Source organism: Leucoraja erinacea, chromosome 2, assembly GCF_028641065.1.
Source record: "Leucoraja erinacea ecotype New England chromosome 2, Leri_hhj_1, whole genome shotgun sequence".
In the NCBI taxonomy this organism is placed as follows: Eukaryota; Metazoa; Chordata; class Chondrichthyes; order Rajiformes; family Rajidae; genus Leucoraja; species Leucoraja erinaceus.
In genome coordinates this window covers 67,756,803-67,778,906 of record NC_073378.1, presented here as the reverse complement: position 1 = coordinate 67,778,906, position 22,104 = coordinate 67,756,803, and the positions used below count along the sequence as shown (strand labels likewise).

Here is a 22,104-nt window from a genome sequence, read left to right as displayed (position 1 = left end):
AAGGGCCTGTTTCCACGCTGTGTCTCTAAATAAAAACTAAAGACCATTAGTAGGAATTTTACAGTTTACTTTGCAGTATTTGTTGCTAATGGAGTCAAGTCGATAGATTCAAAAGAGAATTTCATTGCTTCTGGGTCAATGGAATATACATCAACAAATAACTTCAATTTATCCATGTTTCTACACATCACAGCAAAAGTAAATATTGAACAATCATCACAGTTACAATCGGGGCTTGAGTTAATGTTAGGTAAAAATAAAGTGTTTACAGTCAGCAAATTAATAGAAAATAGACAGTAGACAATAGGTGCAGGAGTAGGCCATACGACCCTTCAAGCCAGCACTGCCATTCAATGTGATCATGGTTGATCATCCACAATCAGCACCCCGTCCCTGCCTTCTCCCCATAACCCCTGACTCCGCTATCTTCAAGAGCCCTATCTAGCTCTCTTTTGAAAGTTTCCAAAGAACCGGCCTCCACCGCCCTCTGAGGCAGAGAATTCCACAGACTCACAACTCTCTGTGAGAAAAAGTGATTCCTCATCTTCGATCTAAATGGCTTGCCCCTTATTCTTAAACAGCGGCCCCTGGTTCTAGACTCCCCCAACATCGGGACCATGTTTGCGGCCTCTAGCGTGTCCAAACCCTGAATAATCTTACATGTTTCAATAGATCCCTCTCATGCTTCTAAATTCCAGAGTATACAAGCCCAGCCGCTCCATTCTCTCAACATATGACAATCCCGCCATCCTGGGAATTAACCTTGTGAACCTACGCTGCACTCCCATAATAGCAAGAATGTGTTTCCTCAAATTTGGAGACCAAAACTGCACACAATACTCCAGGTGTGGTCTCGCTGGGGTACTGCAGAAGGACCTATTTGCTCCTATACTCAACTCCTCTTGTTATAATGGCCAACCTGCCATTCGCTTTCTTCACTGTCTGCTGTACCTGCATGCTTACTTTCATTGACTGATGAACATGGACACCCAGATCCCGTTGTACTTCCCCCTTTCCCAACTTGACACCATTTAGATAATAATCTGCCTTCCCATTTTTGCTACCAAAGTGGATAACCTCACATTTATCCACATTAAACTGCATCTGGCATGCATCTGCCCACTCACCCAACCTGTCCAAGTCAGCCTGCATTATCACAGCATCTTTCTCACAGTTCACACTGCCACCCAGCTTTATGTCATCTGCAAATTTGCTAATGTTACTTTGAATCCCTTCATCTAAATCATTGATGTACATTGTAAATAGCTGCAGTCCCAGCACCGAGCCTAGTGGTACCCCACTAGTCACTGCCTGCCATTATGAAAGGGACCCGCCAATCCCTACTCTTTGTTTCCAGTCTGCCAACCATCTTCTCTATCCATGTCAGCACTCTACCCCCAATACCATGTGCCCTAATTTTCCCAACTAATCTCCTATGTGGGACCTTATCAAATGCTTTCTGAAAGTCCAGGTACACTACATCCACTGGCTCTCCCTTGTCCATTTTCCTAGTTAGATTCTCAAAAAATTCCAGAAGATTAGTCTTATTCTGAGGAAGGACATTCTTGCTATTGAGGGAGTGCAGCGTAGGTTTACAAGGTTAATCATTAGTCATTAGTCACTGGGGAGACTTTAAACTAGAATGGTTGTGGGAGGGACTCAAATAGAGAAAGCTAGTAGACAGTGTGTGAGGCAGGAGGCAGAGAAGGGAAGCACTCAGACCCAACATGTAGGGATGAAAGAAGAAAAAGATAATAAACAGAGAATAAGAGGTGATGTGTTTCTTAAATGTGTATATTTTAATGCTAGGAACATTGTAAGAAAGGTGGATGAGCTCAGAGCATGGATTGACACTTGGAATTATGATGTTATGGCGATTAGTGAAAAATAGTTGCAGGATGGCTGTGATTGGAAACTAAATATCCCAGGAATTTGTTGCTTCAGGTGTGATCGAATTGGAGGGGCAAGAGGTGGAGGTGTTGCATTGCTTGTCAGGGAAGATTTTACAGCGGTGCTTTGACAAGATAGATTAGAGGGCTCGTCTCGGGAGGCTATTTGGGTGGAACTGAGAAATGGGAAAGGTGTAGCAACATATATAGGGGTGTATTATAGACCACTTAATGGGGAGCGAGAATTGGAAGAGCAAATATATAAGGAGATAGCATATATTAGTAGTAAGCACAAGGTAGTGATTGCACGAGATTTCAATTTTCCACACATAGACTGGGAAACACATTCTGTAAAAGGGCTGGATGGTTTGTAGTTTGTAAAATGTGTGCAGGATAGTTTTTTGCAGCAATACATAGAGGTACCTACTAGAGAAGGGGCAGTGCTGGACCTCCTGTTAGGAAAGGAGACAGGTCAGGTGGCAGAGGTATGTGTTGGGGAGCACTTCGGGTGCAGTGATCACCATACCATTAGTTTCAATATAATTATGGAGAGGTCAGAACTGGACCAAGGGTTGTGATTTTTGAACGGAGAAAGGCTAACTGAGGAGATACAAAAGGATTTAAAAGGGGAAAAAAATTTGTTCGGCATGGACTTGTAGGGCCGAGATGGCCTGTTTCCGTGCTGTAATTGTTATATGGAGTGAATTGGGACATTTTGTTTTACGGGAAGGATGTAGTAGAGAAATGGAGGACATTTAAAGGTGACATTTTAAGAGTACAGAATCTTTATGTCCCTGTTCGGTTGAAAGGAAAGAGTAATAATTGGAAAGAGCCATAATTTTCAAGGGAAATTGGACATGGTTCAGAAAAAGAGAGAGATCTACAATAATTATAGGCAGCATGGAGTAAATGAGGTGCTTGAGGAGTATAAAGAATGTAAAAGAATCTTAAGAAAGAAATTAGAAAAGCTAAAAGAAGATATGAGGTTGCTTTGGCAAGTAAGGTGAAAGTAAATCCAAACGGTTTCTACAACAATATTAATAGCAAAAGGATAACGACGGATAAAATTGGTCCATTAGAGAGTCAGAGTGGACAGCTATCTGCAGAGCCAAAAGGGGGGAGATATTGAACAATTTATTTTCTTTGGTATTCACCAAGGAGAAGGATATTGAATTATATGAGGTAAGAGACACGAGTAGAGAAGCAATGGAAACTTTGAGGATCAAAGGTAAGAAAGTATTGACACTTTAAAAAAATATAAAAATGGATAAGTCTCCAGGTTCTGACAGGATATTCCCTAGGACATTGAGGGAAGTTAGTGTAGAAATAGCAGAGGCTATGACAGAAACATTCCAAATGTCATTAGAAACGGGAATGGTGCCAGAGGATTGGCGTACTGCGCATGTTGTTCCATTGTTTTAAAAGGGTTCTAAGATCTAGCAATTATAGACCTGTTAGTTTGACGTCAGTGGTGGGCAAATTAATGGAAAGAATACTTAGATATAATATATATAATCATCTGGATAAACAGAGTCTGATTAGAAACAGTGACTAGTGGGGTGCCTCAGGGATCTGTGTTGGGTTCACTGTTGCTTGTCATATACTGTACATCAATGATCTGGATGATGGTGTGGATTGGATCAGTAAGTATGCAGATAATACTAAGATAGGTGGTGTTGTGGATAATGAAGTTGATTTTCAAAATCTACAGAGAGATTTAGGCCATTTGGAAGAGTGGGCTGAAAGATGGCAGATGGAATTTAATGCTGATAACTGTGAGGTGCTACATCTTCGCAGGACAAATCAAAATAGGACGTACATGATAAATGGTAGCAAATTGAGGAATGCAGTTGAACAGAGGGATATAGGAATAACTGTGCATAGTTCCCTGAGGGTGGAATCTCATGTAGATAGAGTGGTAAAGAAAGCTTTTGGTGTGTGGCCTTATAAGTCAGAACATTGAGTATAGAAGTTGGGATGTAATGTTATAATTGTACAAGGCATTGGTGAGGCCAATTCTGGAGTATGGTGTACAATTTTGGTGGCCAAATTATAGGAAAGATGTCAACAAAATAGAGAGAGTACAGAGGAGATTTGCTAGAATGTTGCCTGGGTTTCAGCACCTAAGTTTCAGAGAAAGGTTGAACAAGATAGGTCTTTATTCTTTGGAGCGCAGAAGGTTAAGGGGGACTTGATAGAGGTCTTTAAAATTATGAGAGGGATAGACAGATTTGACGTGCTTAAACTTTTTCCATTGAGAGTAGGGAAGATTCAAACAAGAGGACATGATTTGAGAATTAAGGGACAAAAGTTTAGGGGTAACATGAGGGGGAACTTCTTTACTCAGAGAGTGGTAGCTGTGTGGAATGAGCTTCCAGTGGAAGTGGTGGAGGCAGGCTCGATTTTATCATTTAAAAATAAATTGGATAGGTATATCGAGAAGAAAGGGATGGAGGGTTATGGTCTAAGTGCAGGTAGATGGGACTAGGTGAGAGTAAGTGTTCGGCATGGACTAGAAGGGCCGAGATGGCCTGTTTCTGTGCTGTAATTGTTATATGGTTATATGGTTATATGGTTAAGCATGATTTCCCCTTCGTAAATGCATGCTGACTTGGACCGATCCTGTTACTGCTATCCAAATGTGCTGCTATTTCATCTTTTATGATTGACTCCAGCATATTCCCCACCACGATGGGATAATTGGTCTATGCCAGATTACTTCCATGAGTTTATGTATAAGAAAGTTTCTGGTAATTTGGAAAGTCATGATTTGATTGAAGAAGTATGGCACTAATTGTTCCACAAGATAGGCATGAATGTAATTACTGAATACAAGATTGAAAAGTTACTTAGCATTTGTTTGTGTTTGCATACATGTTGGTAGGGAGGAACAGGCCTTCACTATCGTAACATTTCTTGCAACAGCAAACCAAATATTCCTGTGCCACCTTGCTTCAGTTTGATAAAATACATTAGCATACTTGTAATTAATTTATTTAAGTCGTCAAGCCAAGTCAAATTTACTGTCATGTACAAGTGCAGTGATGTGCAGGTACAATGGAAATCCTGTTTGTAACATCTTCACAGTCTCAGAAAACACACAAAAGCATAAATTGCACTTAAATTGCTTATCGATTCTACATGCCAATTTAAAAAAAAAGACTGCAAAAAAAACAAATATTAGTTGGTGTTATATTAGGGTGGTGTGGGAAAGATTAATGGACAGAATAGGTAAGTGAAAGGCAGAGAGCGAGGAAGGAGGGTTGGTTTAAACTGCACATATTTTAATGCAAGGGGCCTGACGGGTAAGGCAGATGAGTTTAGGGCATGGATCAGTATGAGCGACTGAGACGTTGTAGCCATGACTGAAACCTGGTTAAGGGAGAGGCAGAACTGGCAGCTCAATGTTCTGGGGCACAGGAGAGACAGGGGTGAGAGAAAAAGAGAAGGGTGGGTTGCATTGTTGGTTAAGGAGGATGTCACGGCAGTGATCAGAGGTAACATTACAGACGGTTCGTCTAGTGAGGCTATATGGGTGGAACTGAGGAACAAGAAAGGGATGGTCATCTTGTTGGGGGTTGTACTACAAACCCCTGAATAGTCAATGGGAATTAGAAGAACAAATATCCCAGAAGATTGCGGTCAGCTGCAGGTCAAATAGGTTCTTGTAGTAGGGGATTTCCCAGTCTATATTTTCCCAAAATAGACTGGAAAAATCATAGTGTGCAGGGTTTAAATGGGGTGCAAATCCACAAAAGTGTTCAGGAAATCCACAAAAGTGTTCAGGAGAGTTTTCCCAAGGAATATGTAGAGGTCCCCCTCACGTGGGAGAGCAACGCTGGATCTAGCTATAAGCAGGTTATTTGAGGGGAAAGAAACACCGGCCAAGTGGGATGTTTTCAAAGTGTGCTGACGAAAGCTCAGGATATGTACGCACCCATTTGAATGAAGGGCCAAGCAGGCAAATGTACGGAAGCTTGGCTGACGAGGGAAATTGAGGCGTTGGTCAAACACAAGAAGGATGCATGGGACAGGTATAGGCAGCTGGGATTAAGTGCATCCCTGGAGGAGTTTTGGGAACTAAGGAGTAACTGAAAAAAGGAGATTAGAAGGGAAAAAAGGGGTCAGGAGATAGTTCTGGTGGGTAGCACGAAGAACAATCCCCCCCTCCTCCCCCAAAAAATGGAACAATAATAATATGTCTTAAATACATAAATAAATAAATAAACAAACGCACATTTTATAAACACATAAGAGGGAAAAGGGTAACTAGAGGGAGAGTGTGACCTTTCAGGAATCAGTGGTCACCTCTGTCTGGAGGCATAGGAGATGGGCAAGGTCCTTAATGAGTATTTCTCCTCTGTACTTACCGAGGAGAAAGATAGTAGGACGGAGGAACTTGGGGCAGTAAATGGATGTGTCTTGAGAACAGTCAGTGTTACCATCGAAGAAATACTGAAAGTACTGTCGTGTAAGAAGGTAGACAAATTTCCAGGCCCTGATCAGATATATCCAAGGACATTGCGGGAAACTAGAGAGGAAATTGCGGGGAGACCTGGTTGAAATTTCCGAGTCATCATAAAATACAGGAGAGGTGCCGGAAGACTGGACGGTGGCAAATGTTGTGCCTTTTTTCAAGAAGGGCTGCAGGGAAATGCTGGGAGCTATAGGCCGGTGAGCTTAACATCTGTAGTTGGAAAGTTAAACAAGAATATTTTGATGGATAGGTTATTCAGGCATTTGGATGGCCTAGGGCGGATTAGAGGTAGTCAGCATGGTTTTGTACGTGGGAAGTCGTATCTCACAAATCTGATTGATTTTTTTGAAGACATGACCAAAAAGGTCGATAAGGGCTGGGCTGTAGATGTGGTGTACATGGACTTCAGTAAGGCGTTAGACAAGGTTCCGCATGGTAGACAGCTCTGGAAGGTTAGATCACATGGGATCCAAGGAGAGATAACTGAATGGATAGCAAATTATCTCCATGGAAGGAAGCAAGTTTGCTGATGATCCAAAAGTGAGTGGTTTTGCAAATAGTGAAGATGGTTGTGAACAATTGCAGCAGGATTTGGATCGATTGGCCAGGTGGGCAAAGGAATGGTTGATGGAATTTAATACAGAGAAGTGTAAGGAGTTGTATTTTGGGTCAACGAACAAGAGCAGGGCCTACATAGTAAATGGTAGGCCTCTGGGTAATGTTGTAGAGCAGAGGGATCTAGGAGTAAAGGTGCATGGTTCCTTGAAGGTCGAGTTGCAGGTAGATAAGGTGGTCAAAAAGGCTTTTGGCATTTTGGCCTTCATCAGTCAGAGTATTGAATATAGAAGTTGGGAGGTCATGTTGCAATTGAATAAGACGTTGGTGAGACCGCATTTAGAATATTGTGTTCAGTTCTGGGCACCATGTTATAGGAAAGATATTGTCAAGCTTGAAAGGGTTCTGAAAATATTTAGGAGGATGTTGTCATGACTAGAGGATGTGAGGTTGAGTAGGCTGGGTCTTTATTCCATGGACGCAGGAGGATAAGGAGGATCTTATAGAGGTATACAAGATCATGAGAGGAATAGATTGGGTAGATGCACAGAGTCTCTTGTCCAGAGTATAGGAATCGAGGACCAGAGGGCATAGGTTCAAGGTGAAGGGGAATAGATTTAATAGGAATCCGGGAAGTAACTTTTTCACGCAAATAATTGTGGGTGTATGGAACAAGCTGACAGAGGAGGCAGTTGAGGCTGGGATTATCCCATTGTTTAAGAAACAGTTGGACAGGCACATGGATATGACAGGTTTGGAAGAACATGGACCAAGCGCAGGCAAGTGGGGCTAGTGCAGCTGGGACATTGTTGGTCAGTGTGGGCAAGTTGGGCCGAAGGGCCTGTTTCCACACTGTATCACTTGATGACTCTTATGACAACAGCGCAAAACACAATTAGAAAATAATTCTTTGGATATGAAAGAGTTGGTCCATAATGATCTATTGCTGAGGTCATAAAATCATAAGGAATAGGAGTAGAATTAGGCCATTCAGCCCATTATGTCGACTCTGCAATTCAATCATGCTTGATTTATCTCTCCCTTCTAACCCCATTCTCCTGCATTCTCTCCATAACCTCTGATACCCAAATCTATCTATCTGCCTTAACAATATCCACTGACTTGTCCTCCGCAGCCTTCTGTAGCAAATAGTTCCACAGACGCACCACCCTGTGACTAAATAAATTTCTCCTCATCTCCTTACTAAATTAACGTCCTTTAATTCTGAGGCTATGACCCCTAGTCCTAGACTCTCCCATTAGTGGAACAATCCTCTCCACATCCACTCAATCCAAACCTTTCACTATTCTGTATTTTTCAATTAGGTCCCCGCTCATTCTTCTAAACTCCAGCGAGTACAGGTCCAGTGCTGACAAACGCTCATCATAGGTCAACCTACTTATTCCTGTGATCATTCTTGTAAACCTTCTCTGGATCCTCTCCAGAGCCCGCCAGTAGGATTAGAGTTATGTAGATCTATCCTTCTAATGACTCTTTGCCTTGAAAATGGTTCCGTGCCTGCGATATCCTAACCAATCAGACAACAACATTCATCAAGCGTTTTGTAAAACTAGAGCTCCTTCCCACATACAAATATACTGAATGGCTGTTGCTTTGGATTGTCCAATCCCGCATAACACCCAGCATACTGTTAACTTAGGAGTAGTCATGGACTCAGACCTGAACTTCAACAGTCACATAAAAACAGTCATAAAGTCAGCCTACTATCACCTAAAGAATATATCAAGGATTAAAGGACTTATGTTTCAGCAGGATTTGGAAAAACTTGTCCATGCATTTATCTTCAGCAGGCTCGACTACTGTAACAGTGTCTTTACAGGTCTCCCTAAAAGGTCGATCAGACACTTGCAGTTAATTCAGAACGCTGCTGCTCGAGTCCTCACTAAGACCAAAAATGTAGATCACATTACACCAGTTCAGAGGTCTTTACACTGGCTTCCTGTCTGTCAAAGAATTGATTTCAAAATACTACTGTTGGTTTACAAAGCACTGAATGGTTTAGGGCCAAAATACATTTCTGATCTTCTGCTTAGCTACGAACCACCCAGACCTCTCAGATCGTCTGGGACAGGTCTGCTCTGTGTCCCCAGAGTCAGAACTAAACATGGAGAGGCAGCATTTAGTTTTTATGCACCACATATCTGGAACAAACTCCCAGAAAACTGCAGGTCTGCTGCAACTCTCAGCTCTTTTAAATCTAGACTGAAGACTTTTCTGTTTGCCGCTGCCTTTCAGTAAACAATACAATTTATTAATTACCTATATTGCACTGTAACTTCTATTCCTGGTTTTATTCTATTTTAAATATTTTATTTGATTGCTTTTAATTTTGTAATTATTTTATCTGAATAATCTAATAATCGTTTTACATCTAAATGTAATTTCATATGTGTTTCTTTCCAATGCTTTTAATGTTTTATGTAAAGCACTTTGAATTACATTGTTGTTGAAAGGTGCTATACAAATAAACTTGCCTTGCCTTGCCTTGCCTTGCCTAACATGCCAACAAGTGTTCCTATTACAACAGATCACATTTTATCCCAGAGACTGATACTATGTATATGTCTATTTTACTTCGGAGTCACGTGAGTGACTACGTGAAGACCCCGCCAGTACGCATGCGTGTCATATCGTCTATCGCATTGCATGACGATTGGGAGGAAGGACGTGATTCTCCTGCCAGCAACAGACCTGAGGTAAGTTTTTAAAAAAAAACGTTTTCAGGTTTTTTCATCTTCTTGCAGGAACCTTCACTTAGAGGTCCTGCTAAAAGTCCGGGACAAAGTCGGGACTAAGGGGGAACCCCAGTCACGAACTTCCAGGGAACCTCCGTCATGGGGATGCCTGCCCACGGACCAAGTCGCTCGGGAGACCGCAGAATGCGGGTAGCGAGCGGTGGTGGATTCGCCTTTCGAGCCACTGGTGGTGAAGCCAGCGGCTTCATGTAGGTGGAGAACCTGCTCGGGAGACCGCGGAACACGGGGAGCGGGTGGCGGTGGATGCGCCTTCCGAGCTGCTGGCGGTGGAGCCAGTGGCTTCATATTGGTGCCGATAACACCTGAAGAACCTGCTCGGAAGACCGTGGAATGCGGGGAGCGGGCGGCGGTAAGTCGCCTTCCTAGCCGCTAGCAGTAAAACCAGCGGCTTCATATTGGTGCTGGTGGCACCCAGAGCAGATACCCCCCCGACTCTGCAAATTGCGGTTATCCCTTTTATAGGGACCGCGGGGATATCCCGGCTGCAGTTACTGCGGGGATACCCAGCTCAGGGGGGGAAGCCCCGACTGGAGAAGCGGAGAAGCCCTGCTATAGGGACCGCGGAGGTAAAGCTCGGGGGAGAAATACCCGACATGGAAACCTTTCTACAAGGAACACAGAGGGATCCCCAGCTGCAACAACTACGACCAGAAGACCAGGCTCGGGAGGAACGTTGCCCCTGCAGCAGAAGGTTTAAAACAGGATATGCAGGTAAAATCCTAACGACCTTTGTCGTTTTGTGCTATTTTATGAGAATATGTTATTGCTGGCAGTCAGCAGCGGTAGGCTGCACCTGGATCGCTATTGATCAGCAGTCTCCGACCTGGCACCTGCACAGTCGGAATCGACACCACAGACTGGTGGGAAGGCCAAGCAGAAGTCGGACAGTCCGAAGACTCAGACGAGTCGGGCTGTGAAGACTCACCGCCGACGGGAATGACTGTGATTGCATATCCCGCATGGAGCGGTTGATGGAGCAGAAGCTCCAATGTGACATGCTCCGGTATATAGAGTTCTAGTCACCATGGGGTCCCAGGACGCCCATGGTAGCACCTTATCAAGGGCTGCATAATGCATCTCCCTCGACAGAGGGGAGCATTAGGAGTTACTTCTGGGCTGACTCTGAAGACAGGGGTTTGGCTGAAGATACCACATGTGTGCTCGGGGTGCAGGTACAATACAACCAGCAGTAGGAGAAGGCTGTGAACAACAACTACCAAATACCCAGCACCAGGGAACTGTATTTCGCTCAGTGTCCCTGCGGTGAACAGCTATCGGGGATACTGCCATTTGGGCAACCTCATGAAACAAGTCAAGAAGCTCGACAAGGGCCATTGGGCTCATGAAGGCCACATCATCACGCAAGACCTCACATCTCCAGTGGCAGCACCCTTACGCACCCACCAGCAAACCATGATACAATGAAGCTGGTGACAGCTTGAAGGCCGTACAACCAGGACAAAAGTATTTTTAGGCCACAGCCCAGAACGGCCTTCCTGGAAGATGCGCCAACCCCGTACTCGAGCTCCTCTACCTCCCAGGAGCAGAAGTGCAAAATTATGCACACATGGTTGAGGCAGCTCCTGGGTCGGGTGCATACGCCCTCCCATTCGGAAGTGGAAGGATGAAGCTGATTGAGGCAACTCCTGGAAGTTCCCCATCCGGCGGTGTGAAGGTAGGGAGCCACATCACGATGTCTCCTGTCACGGATACAAGTTGGTAATATTTACACTGGTTTGGATATTTACCCTGGTTTGGGATAACATAAGATTGGTTTATACTGCACAACAGGTATGGTTGGAGTAGCCTTTCAAGGCAGGCTCACAATTATGGGAGATGTGGACTGATCATTGTCAACAGCCTCAAACCGCAAGTGCAGTATAGACATTTCTGAATAACTTCCATGTGATCATTTCCACTCACAGGGTTCGGAGATGATTGAAATTTAACTGGATGAGGCAATGATACACTGATACACTCAGTAGCTTTGCAAAATGGGCTAACTTCAGTTTCCAGATTATTTACCAATTCACTACAATCAGTGCTTTGACTGCACAGAGTTAACAAATAAGTGTTATGGCCAATCTGGATGATATTGAACATACTGAATTTTTACTAAATTAGCCCTATCAGCCACAGAGCTATATTTGATAAATTGGGGTTCTAACCCGTCCAGTTAAATTTATATCAAGCTGATACCAACTGAAACTATTGATTATTGGAATACAATCAATCCATTTATTTGTCTGGGATCAGCTCTGAGACAAAAGATTAGATATCTGCTATTCCCAGCTGAAACAATCAAAGTCAGCAAAGTCAGATGGACAGCTTTGCTCCACTAAAACCTCTTATCTGTAAATGTTCAGTCATTCACAAACTGATGCTATTGCTCAAAGATGGGGAATTTACTAATACCATCTCTAGTTACGGAAGCAGATGGGATTAACACGAGTTATCAATTGTTCAGTATGGTATCAACTGCCAATGGACACCAGGTGCAAAGGGTGTGTGTGTGAATATGCATAATCTGCATGCACAAGTCCTAGGTGATACACTTTGGTGGTGGAATATGTTAATCACTAAGGTACAATCAAATCAAAGTATCCGGTGATAGTTTTTCCTAACCACATTTAACACTGGTGCATTATCTTGCAAATCAATGACAACACAGAATGAATGTGCGATCACAAGGTATTTAATTACATTGCGGATCGATGGAACACTACGATCGAGATGCTTGCATCTAGGCTCAATCACCAGTTGCAAAAATACAAGGCATTTCAGTGGCGAAGGGTGCATTCTCGCTACACAAGGGAGGAATAGTATTCTATGTCTTCCTCCATTTGGCCTCATAGAACGGGTCATGCAAAATTCCTGCTTCTGGCTTTTTCATGGTGCCTGCCTGGGTTATTTACCCATGGTTCCCGCTGATTTGGGGAATGAGCATAAAACCTTACATGGTAATTTCTGGGGACAAAGATGCTGGTTCAGTTGTGATGTTGAAACCATCCTTTGCATGATATAATCAATTCATTGAATGACAGATTCTGAGAGACCATTCCTGTGGCTCAGGTTGTCAAACCTAAAGCATTGGGAGTGCTCACTGCAGATTGCAGGGATAGCATCAAATAGCTGCATTCCTCATAGGAGATGGGAAGTATTGTTTATGCTTCTTTACATTTAACGAGTCACAGATGATTGACATTTTGAAATTCAGTTTTATGGGATTATAACATTAAGTTAATATTCCGTTTACTACGCCTAAAGTACCTCCTCATCATTTGGCTGCAGGGAACATAAACCACTCTGCCCGGTCTCACCCTCTGACATTTAGATTATGAAGGGTATCGTCAACTTAAAACCTCCCAGGTCTAGGGACGTAGAGAATATGGGTTGTTAACATTGTGCTACGTCATTTCGCCGATGGGTACCAGCAACATCCCTGTCCTTGGTCAAACTCACTTACTAGTGGTTATGCCATGGTGCTGAGTACAGCGCTATGGGTCCAGTCATTGTTGCACTGGATAGGATGATCATATCTGTGGGCTATAATAATCATGTTTTGTTCATGATTAGTCAAGCAGAGTAGACAGGGACATCAGACCAAACTAGGTGTTGCATATCCCATGGACCTTGGGTTGCCTGTAATCATGCATCTACACCAGTATGACAAGGTTCCTAAGAGTCTTATAGACTCTGACTAGCTATATTGTTAGTTACATAAACCTTGTTAGAAGGAAACACAAACCTTCTCCAGAGGATTAAATGGGTCTGGCATATACTGGAGTGAACATTGACATTTTGAGTCTCACTCCACCAGGACCACTATACCTCAGCAGCAGAGTTATGGACCACATACTAGTGGTTGCAGGATGGTCAAACTATTGATCTGTCTAAATATTCAGATCAAACTCATTGCCAGATTGGGGGCATTTGCCAACTCTATGTTAGGTATGTTTCCTCTTGGTTGAGGGAGGTTACTATTGCACTATTGTTCATTAATAGCATCAACATGTCTATATCAATGTCATGTCTGAATACAATATTAATGTTCACTCATCATTGGCCTACTGATGCATTGTATGACGCCTGGACTCGTTTTCCACGGCATCACAGAGCTTTAAAATCTTCACGCAGTCACTCACGTGACTCCGAAGTAAAATAGTAAGAGTAAATGAGAACTTACCAGTTTGAAGTTTGATTTTTATTTTATGAGGAGTAACGTTGAGGGATTACGTGCGCTCCGCTCCCAGCCCTCTATCATAAAGGTCAACTGGTATTATGGTTCTCTTCTCTTACTATGTCCAGTTCAATAACTGTTGTCTGTGATTTCACACCGCTGCTTTGTAGATTGACACATATGCGTACTGGTGGGGTCTTCACGTAATCCCTCAACGTTACTCATAAAATAAAGTTCAAACTTCAAACTGGTAAGTTCTCGTTTAATCTTATTATTATAGATCAGTTGAATGACACCAGTCCTGGTAATTTGAAGTAAACATCTAACTAATTCATAACACAATGCAATAATACTGCCAAAGGGAATACCGTACATAAATTATGTTACCAAATCATTCATCTGAAATAATATGCAATTTCCTGTGTCTAATGCACTATATGGAATAGCCTTATAATTTAAAATAATACTCATCAAAGTTTAGGATTGCACAGTGGCATAGCGGTAGAGTTGCCTTACAATGGCAGACACCCCAGTTAGATTCTGATTACGGGTGCTGTGGGTATGTAGTTTGCATATTCTCCCTGTGATTGCATGGGGTTTCTCTGGGTGCTCCAGTTTTCTCCCACACACCAAAGATGTACAAGTACAATATCTATGTTTATTGGCTTCTGTAAATTGTAATTGTTCCAAATCTGTCAGATAGTACTAGTGTACTGATCAGTGCAGACTCGGTAGGCTGAAGGGCCTGTTTCCATGCTACATCTCTAATGTCTAAAGTTTAAAGTTTTTAGAACTTTAATAGGACACACGTTTTTGCATACTATGAACAAGTAGTCTTGATCCCGTTATTAATGCTATGTCCGATTGTGAAATAGTCCATAAAAATTCCTGCATAGAACAGTAACTGGCAGCCAAGATGTACAAGGCGGGTTCAGCAAATAGAAAATTCTTGCCCACAATCATTCCAGCTTTACATTAATTTATTATTTCCGTTGCTATTGCCTTTTCATGAAATTTCATTTATTTTATAGGCAATCCCGAGTTGGTCAGCAAAGTTCCAGTGACCATTCAAGTTTTAGACGTCAATGAATATGCACCAGAATTCTCAGTGCCTTACGAGACCATGATGTGTGAAAATGCCAAGACTGGCCAGGTATAGTATTAAATGTGTTGAAAAAAGTTAATGCTTTTCATAATGCTTTGTGTGTTATGTATAATCAAGGTGAACAGATTATAAATGTGACCCGGCTGGGTATTCCCTGGGAGCTGCTGCTTCTCAGTTTTTGTGGGTTTACCAGAAGTGTGGCAGAAAACATTGAAAATAGGATTTCTGTCCTACTTCTCTGCAGATCCAAGGAAATTGCAGGAGATAACGTTAATAAGCAGCAGCACACAAGGCACCAAAAACTGCTGGAAGAACTGAGCAGGCTGAGTAGCATTTGTAGTGGCAAAAATCTTCCCACAGATGCAGCTTTACCCGCTGAGTTCATACATCAGTTTACTCGCTGGTCCTGATCCCACCATCTGCTGTTGCCTGTGTAACCACATGAGGCCATATCCATATCCATTTATGATGCTGTGGGCGATGAAGTCCTATTTGAAGGAAAGGATTTGTTTTTGTGGTGGGATATGGACTCATTCTGCTGAAGATAATTTTGTCATTATTTCCATGTGCACTGTTGATGAAACTAATGAGTTGAAACGTGTGTAATTAACAGTTCCAAAAGTCTTCATTCACTGCCCCCGATATACAATAAATCTATGCTTTTTGCAATTTTTCCCCTAATTTATGTGGCCATAAAAATACTTTGCAATATTCCCTGCAGTTTTTATTAAAATTCTGGTGTTACACATGCAATGCAAGGCCTCTGCATGAATAATTATGCAAATGTACACTATGGATTTAAAGAGTTTCTCTGACCAATATTTGAATTTATACATCAAGCAACATTCATCAGGGTTAGAATGTGGTGTGCTGTGCAAACATATTCTTGCAACTTGTAAGATGATCACACCGTTTAGTTTTAGTTTCAATTATTTTTGTTCTCTTTGATACTAAGATCGAATGTGCTGAAACTTTCCTTAATCTTTATGATGAGGATATAGATTCAAATACCTGATTGTTGTGTAGCTTTCTGTGATAAGGGCATCACAAAGATTGATCAAAAATGTCTGCACATTGAGTGAGCACAATGTGCCTTGTGTTCTCTGCCTTTGGTACAGTGTATATAATTTTTCATGCATGCGGAAAATAAATAATTTACCTCAAAATATACCTCCAGTTTAGAAAGATCAGGTAGCGAACCAAAATCCACTTCTGCACGATCAGTAAAAGGATTTAAGAACAAATTGTAAATCCTAACACTAGATGGAGTTCTAGGCATGCATTCTTCAAATACGTAGTTCTTTTCAGATTATATATTTTGTAACAATAGTAATATCTTAGATTGAGGATAATCATTATCACACCTATGTCCTAAAGGTATGCAGTCACTATAATTATTATTTTATTTTACAGATTACCCAATATCTCTTTGAACTCTGCAAGAATGTTTTGATGCAAGCATATCTCATTCTCCTAATTGCCATTACATTTTTTAATTCCCACTTTGACTCTAATCAGTCATAGTCACACAGTGTGGAAACAAGCCCTTCAGCCCGACCTGCCCACACCGGCCAACATGTCCCATCTACACCAGCCCCACCGGCCTGCATTTGGCCCATATCCCTCTAAATCTGTCCTATCCATGTACCTGTCTAACAGTTTCTTAAATGTTGGGATAGCCCCTGCCTCAACTACCTCCTCTGACAGCTTGTTCCACACACCCACCACCCTTTGAGTGAAAATGTTACCTTCAGATTCCTATTGAATCTTTCCTCCTTCACCTTAAATGTATGTCCTCTGGTTCTCAATTCCCCTACTCTGGGCAAGGGACTTTGTACATCTATCTGATCTATTCCTCTCATGATTTTATACACCTCTATAAGAACACCCCTCATCCTCCTGCGCTCCAAGGAATAAAGTTCCAGCCTGCTCAACCTCTCTCTATAGCTCACACCCTTGAGTCCTGGCAATATCCTCACAAATTTTCTCTGTACTCTTTCCAACTTGACAACATCTTTCCTATAACATGGAGCCCCGAACTGAACACAATACTCTAAATGCAACCTCACCAATGTCTCATATAACTGCAACATGACCTCCCAAATCTTTCTGGTGTTCACAATAGTATTTTTTCACCCCAGTTTTCTCCTCAGTACTTGTGGTTGATATCTTAAAGCCATAGTCAAACAGCATGGGAACAGGCTCTTCAGAACCAACTCATACATGCCAATCAAAATGCCCCATCTATCCAAACCCCACCTGCCTGTATTTGGCTCATATCTCTCTAATCCTTTCCTTTCCATGTATCTGTCCAAGTGTCAATTAAATGCTATTAGAGTACCTGCATCACCTACCTCATCTAGAAGCTCGATCCATACACCCACAACACTTTGAGTGAGAAAGTAACCCCTCAGTTTCTTATTAAATCTTGCCCCTCTCACCTTTAACCCATGTTGTCTAGCTTTTGATTCCCCTATCCATTGTAAAAGTAAACTGTGCATTCACGAAGTCTACACCACCTAATTAGTATAAACACCTCTGTAAGATCACCCCTCAGTTTTCTGCTCCAAGGAATAATGTCCTAATCTGCCCAATCTTTTCCCCTAGAAGCCCTCAAGTCTGGCAACATCCTCATAAATCTTCTCTGCATTCTTTCCGGTTTAATGACATCCTTCCTATATCAGGGTAATTAAAACAGCACACAATACTCCAAATGCAGCCTTGTCTATGTCATGTACAACCATAACATGTGTCTTGAAGAATTTAATGCCTCAATTGGCAAACAGAGTAATTTTCAACCAACAAATTAAGTTGGTTTTAGATGCTCATTTCTAAGACTAAATATTATGAGCTATTGAATCCTGACATAAAGCCCTCTAGCACAATATACACTGACTGTCCGGACATTGTAGCTTATTTTCCGGGTCCGCAGTAAGTGAAATTATTAACAAGATAAATTATGTCTCCTTGGAAATGTAAACCTTCCAAGCTAACTGTAAATAACAAATGACAATGGTACTGTAATTGTTAGTGACTTCAGTAGCATTGAATTTACAAATGTCTTTTAGGCTTGCAAAATTCCTTGAAAAAATAGTAAACGCATAATGACCATTTGGGAAGAGACCTGAAGACTGAAATGATATAGTTGAAAAACTATTAATACTAAAACTAATAATGATCAGTATTCTGCATATGATAAGACCTTTTTTTCACCCAGTTTTATTCCACCAGGGAGGTCTTACCTTCCACTACCTGCAACCTCCGGCAACCACCTTCAACTAGCATCGCAACTGGCTTCAACTAAAAAATTACCGATTTCTAAAACGGCAACCTATTTTTAGTCGCAGCCGGTTTTGAATTTTTTGAAATAATCGCCGGAACATAGAAGAAGCGGAAACCACTTTAGGGAGACTGACAAAAACCTCCGGGAACCGCACGGGAACCTTGGGTGGGGCGCAAAGACTCCAGAGGTTTTCATTCAGGTTTCCTAAGTGGGACAGGGGCATTAGCCAACAGAATGATATTGATCAGCTAGTGGAGGCTGGTTGAAAAAGGTAAAACATACACAATGAATGGTAGGGTCAGAGGGAGTATTGAGGATAAAAAGGGACCTTGGTATCCATGTCCAAAGGTGACTGTGGTGGCAGCAAGTGTAGATAGAGCAGTAAAGAAGGCACATAAGATGGTTGCCTTCATTAACTAAGAAAATTATTATAAGAGTGGAGAAGTCTTGGAAACTACAAATTCATAAAACATTCTCTCAGTCTGAAGAAGGGTCTCGACCCAAAACGTCACCTATTCCTTTTCCCCAGAGATGCTGTCTGACCTGCTGAGTTACATCAGCATGTTGTGTCTATTGTGTCGATTTTCATAAAACATTGGTTACTGGACTTTATCTTGCACTAAACTGTATTCCCTTTATCCTGAATCTGTACACTGTGGATAGCAAGATAGTAGTAATGTATAGTCTTTTTGCTGACTGGATAGCACATGACTACATAGCTTTTCACTGTACCTCAGTACACATGACAATAATAGAGTAAAGTAAAGTAAACTAAAGCTGGCACATTGTGAGCTGATCTTGATGTATGGTTATTGTAAGGCCATGAGTACGCTGCGAAGAGTGAAGACGAGTTTCATCTTAGCATTGCCTGGGATAGAATATTTTAGTAATGATGGGAGATTGGAATCTTTTAATAATGATGGGAGACCAGAAAGGTTGGGTTTGTTTCTGGGATCTTTAGAGAGAATGTCTGCACAACATTATGTGAGGCATAGGTCGTGCAGATAATAAAATACTTTTCCCCAAGGCAGAGCTGTCTAAGACCAGAGGGCATGGGGCTGAGGTAATGAGTTAGAGATTGAGGGGGGATCTGAAGAATTTTTTTTTTCACTCAGAGTATGGTTGAAATCTGGATTGCACTGTCTGAGAAGGTGCTGAAGGCATGAACTCACACAACAGTCAATTATCTGAATGAGCATTTTTAATTTGCAAGGCATAATAGGCTGATAAATGGAATTACTGTAGATAGATACTGTACGTGATGATGATAGGCATGGTGGGCCAAAGAGCCTTTTGGTGTGCTGTGTGACTTTATGAATCTATTACTCTCAACAAAGCAGGCTTTCACACAAATGAAAACGAGAAGAATCTTGCTCAATTATTCGCAGGTGGTGTCATCCTCCCTTTTAAACACCATACAAATATTATGAGGCTTGTTGTTTGTATGTTCTGCAGAAAATAATCTCTAAATAATCTGATTAATTGTGATGTAAATACATATCAAGCTTCGTATTTCACTCACAATATTACTGATGGACTGCAATGGTCAAGATTTTCATCATCAGATGAGTTTCTGTCTTGCGATCTTGCTCTGTATAAAATGTCCCCACAGATTCTGTTTGACTTCTGCTGATCACCCGCAATACCCACTGTGGAAATTTAGCAGGAATCTAAGAAAAAATGGGGATTTATTTTCACTCATGCTAATGTGGAGACTGGAGAATAGGAAGTAGCTGGTTGCCAGGCAACTGACACGTATGAGCCTTGCTTGCTGCAGTGACGGCTACCTGAAGCACTTCAAATGAAACATGGTATACAACACACCACTGTATAAAACATACATCTATCTTTCTGCCATATCCTTCACCCTTATATTTATGAGCACAGATATCATTATAAGGTTTGATGACTCAGTAGCCTTGTTTACTTCCTACACTTCAACAAAGAACCCGTAATGTATGCATGCTCCGATACATATTAATGTCGCACTGCCATGTGTGGCAGTCATCCCTCTTGTATATGTTTCTGACTGGGAATATGGCAAGTAGAAATATAGAAACATAGAAAATAGATGCAGGAGTACCAATCAAACACCAATAATCCTATAGCCAATTATATTTTCTTCACATTTCTACCAACAACCAGCTCCAAATTCTACCACTTGTCGTGTCAGGGTGGCACGGTAGAGCTACTGCTTTATAGCTGCAGAGACCCGGGTTCAATCCTGAATATGTGTGCTTGTCTGTACGAAGTTTGTATGTTCTCTCCGTGACCTGTGTGGGTTTTTCTCTAGATCTTCGGTTTTCTCCCACACTCCAAAGACGTACAGGTTTGTAGGCTAATTAGCTTGGTATAAATGTCCCTAGTGTGTAAGTGGGGATCGCTGGTTGGTGTGGACTCGGTGGGCCAAAGGGCCTGTTTCCACGCTGTATCTCTAAATTAAACAATACTAGGACTGGCTTACAGTGGACAATTGACCAAACTGCTAGCATGTCTTTGGGATGTAGGAGGACACCAGAGCAGCTGAGGAAAACCCATGTAATCACAGGGAGAACATGCAAACACCACGCAGTCAGCACAGTGGTCAGGATTGAATCGGAGTTGTTGGAACTGCATTTTTGACAGATTGTTGTGGTTCAGCTGGAAGTTGGTGCCTTTTTGTAAAGGATGCTCCATTGATAACTCTAACGCTGGAACAAGGCAAGAAGCAATGCAAAAAGCCCTCCCAATCTTTCTCATCATCCAATTAAAACAAGATGCTGTAAACCATCAGCAAGCAAAGCAGCAACTCTGGAAAGCATAATTAAACAATGATTTGGGTTCAAGGATCTTTTGTAGGAAAATTCTGTTCGTTTGTTATTGTAAATGGCATAGGCCACAATTTCTTCTCTCTAATAACTAAACCAGAAAATGTAGGCAAAAAAATCAATATCTCTTAAAGGAGTTGCATAATCTAGATTTTAATTAATGGGGCACCTACAATGCAGCCAATCGACTGCCTTGGTGTTTACTGATGGAAATTAAGAGTCTATCTGTCTTCAACTAAAAGAAAATCAAAATATCTGCAGATGCTGGAAATCTGAAATAAAAACATAAAATGCTAGAAATAACTTGTACGTGAGTCACATCTATGGGAAAACAAGTAGAATTATTGTCTCCAATTAGAGACCCCTTCATAAGATCCTTCACACAGATACGGCTGACCTGTTAAATATTTGCAATTTTTCTGTTCTTACGTCCACCTTCAATCAATAATAGTGATCCAGCATGATCTTCCCCTCCAAAGATAGTAAATCCCTCTCCCCTGCAGTCCACTATGGTAATCCAAAGTAATCTCTCTCCAATTAGTGACTGTAATCCAAAATACACTCCCCTTCTTTATATATGATTAGCAGTGAATGATCTTGCTCCCTGCTGAGCGAAAAAAAGCCTGGGCCAATATTATATTTAATATACTGCGCAGGAAGGAACTGCAGATGCTGGTTTAAACCAAAGATAAATACGAAAAGCTGAAGTAACTGGATGTTTCCAAGAGAAAGATAGATTTAGCTCTTAGGGCTAAGGGATTCAAAGGATATAGGGAAAAAAGCTGGAACGGGGTATTGATTTTGGATGATCAGCCATGATCATATTGAATGGTGATGCTGGCTCGAAGTACCGAATGGCCTACTCATGCACCTATTTTCTATGTTTCTATGTAACTCAGTGAGTCAGGCAGCATCTCTGGAGAAAAGGAATAGATGATGTTTCAGGTCGACACCCTTCTTATACTAATATACTACCCCTAAAGGATGTTATGTTTCTGTTAACACCTCCAATGGTATGCCTTTATCACTAA

The 22,104-nt window shown here is 41.7% G+C and overlaps 1 protein-coding gene across 2 annotated transcripts in view; it reads left to right on the top strand.

Annotated features, from left to right (window-relative positions):
• The window catches only part of LOC129710976 (cadherin-12-like), an 882,389-nt gene that overhangs the window by 846,471 nt on the left and 13,814 nt on the right, over positions 1 to 22,104 (top strand). For both annotated transcript variants that reach the window (XM_055658321.1, XM_055658312.1), the window contains one exon: positions 14,910 to 15,031. In XM_055658321.1, coding sequence (XP_055514296.1) covers positions 14,910 to 15,031 — 122 coding nt within the window. The remainder of the gene's footprint in view (positions 1 to 14,909; positions 15,032 to 22,104) is intronic.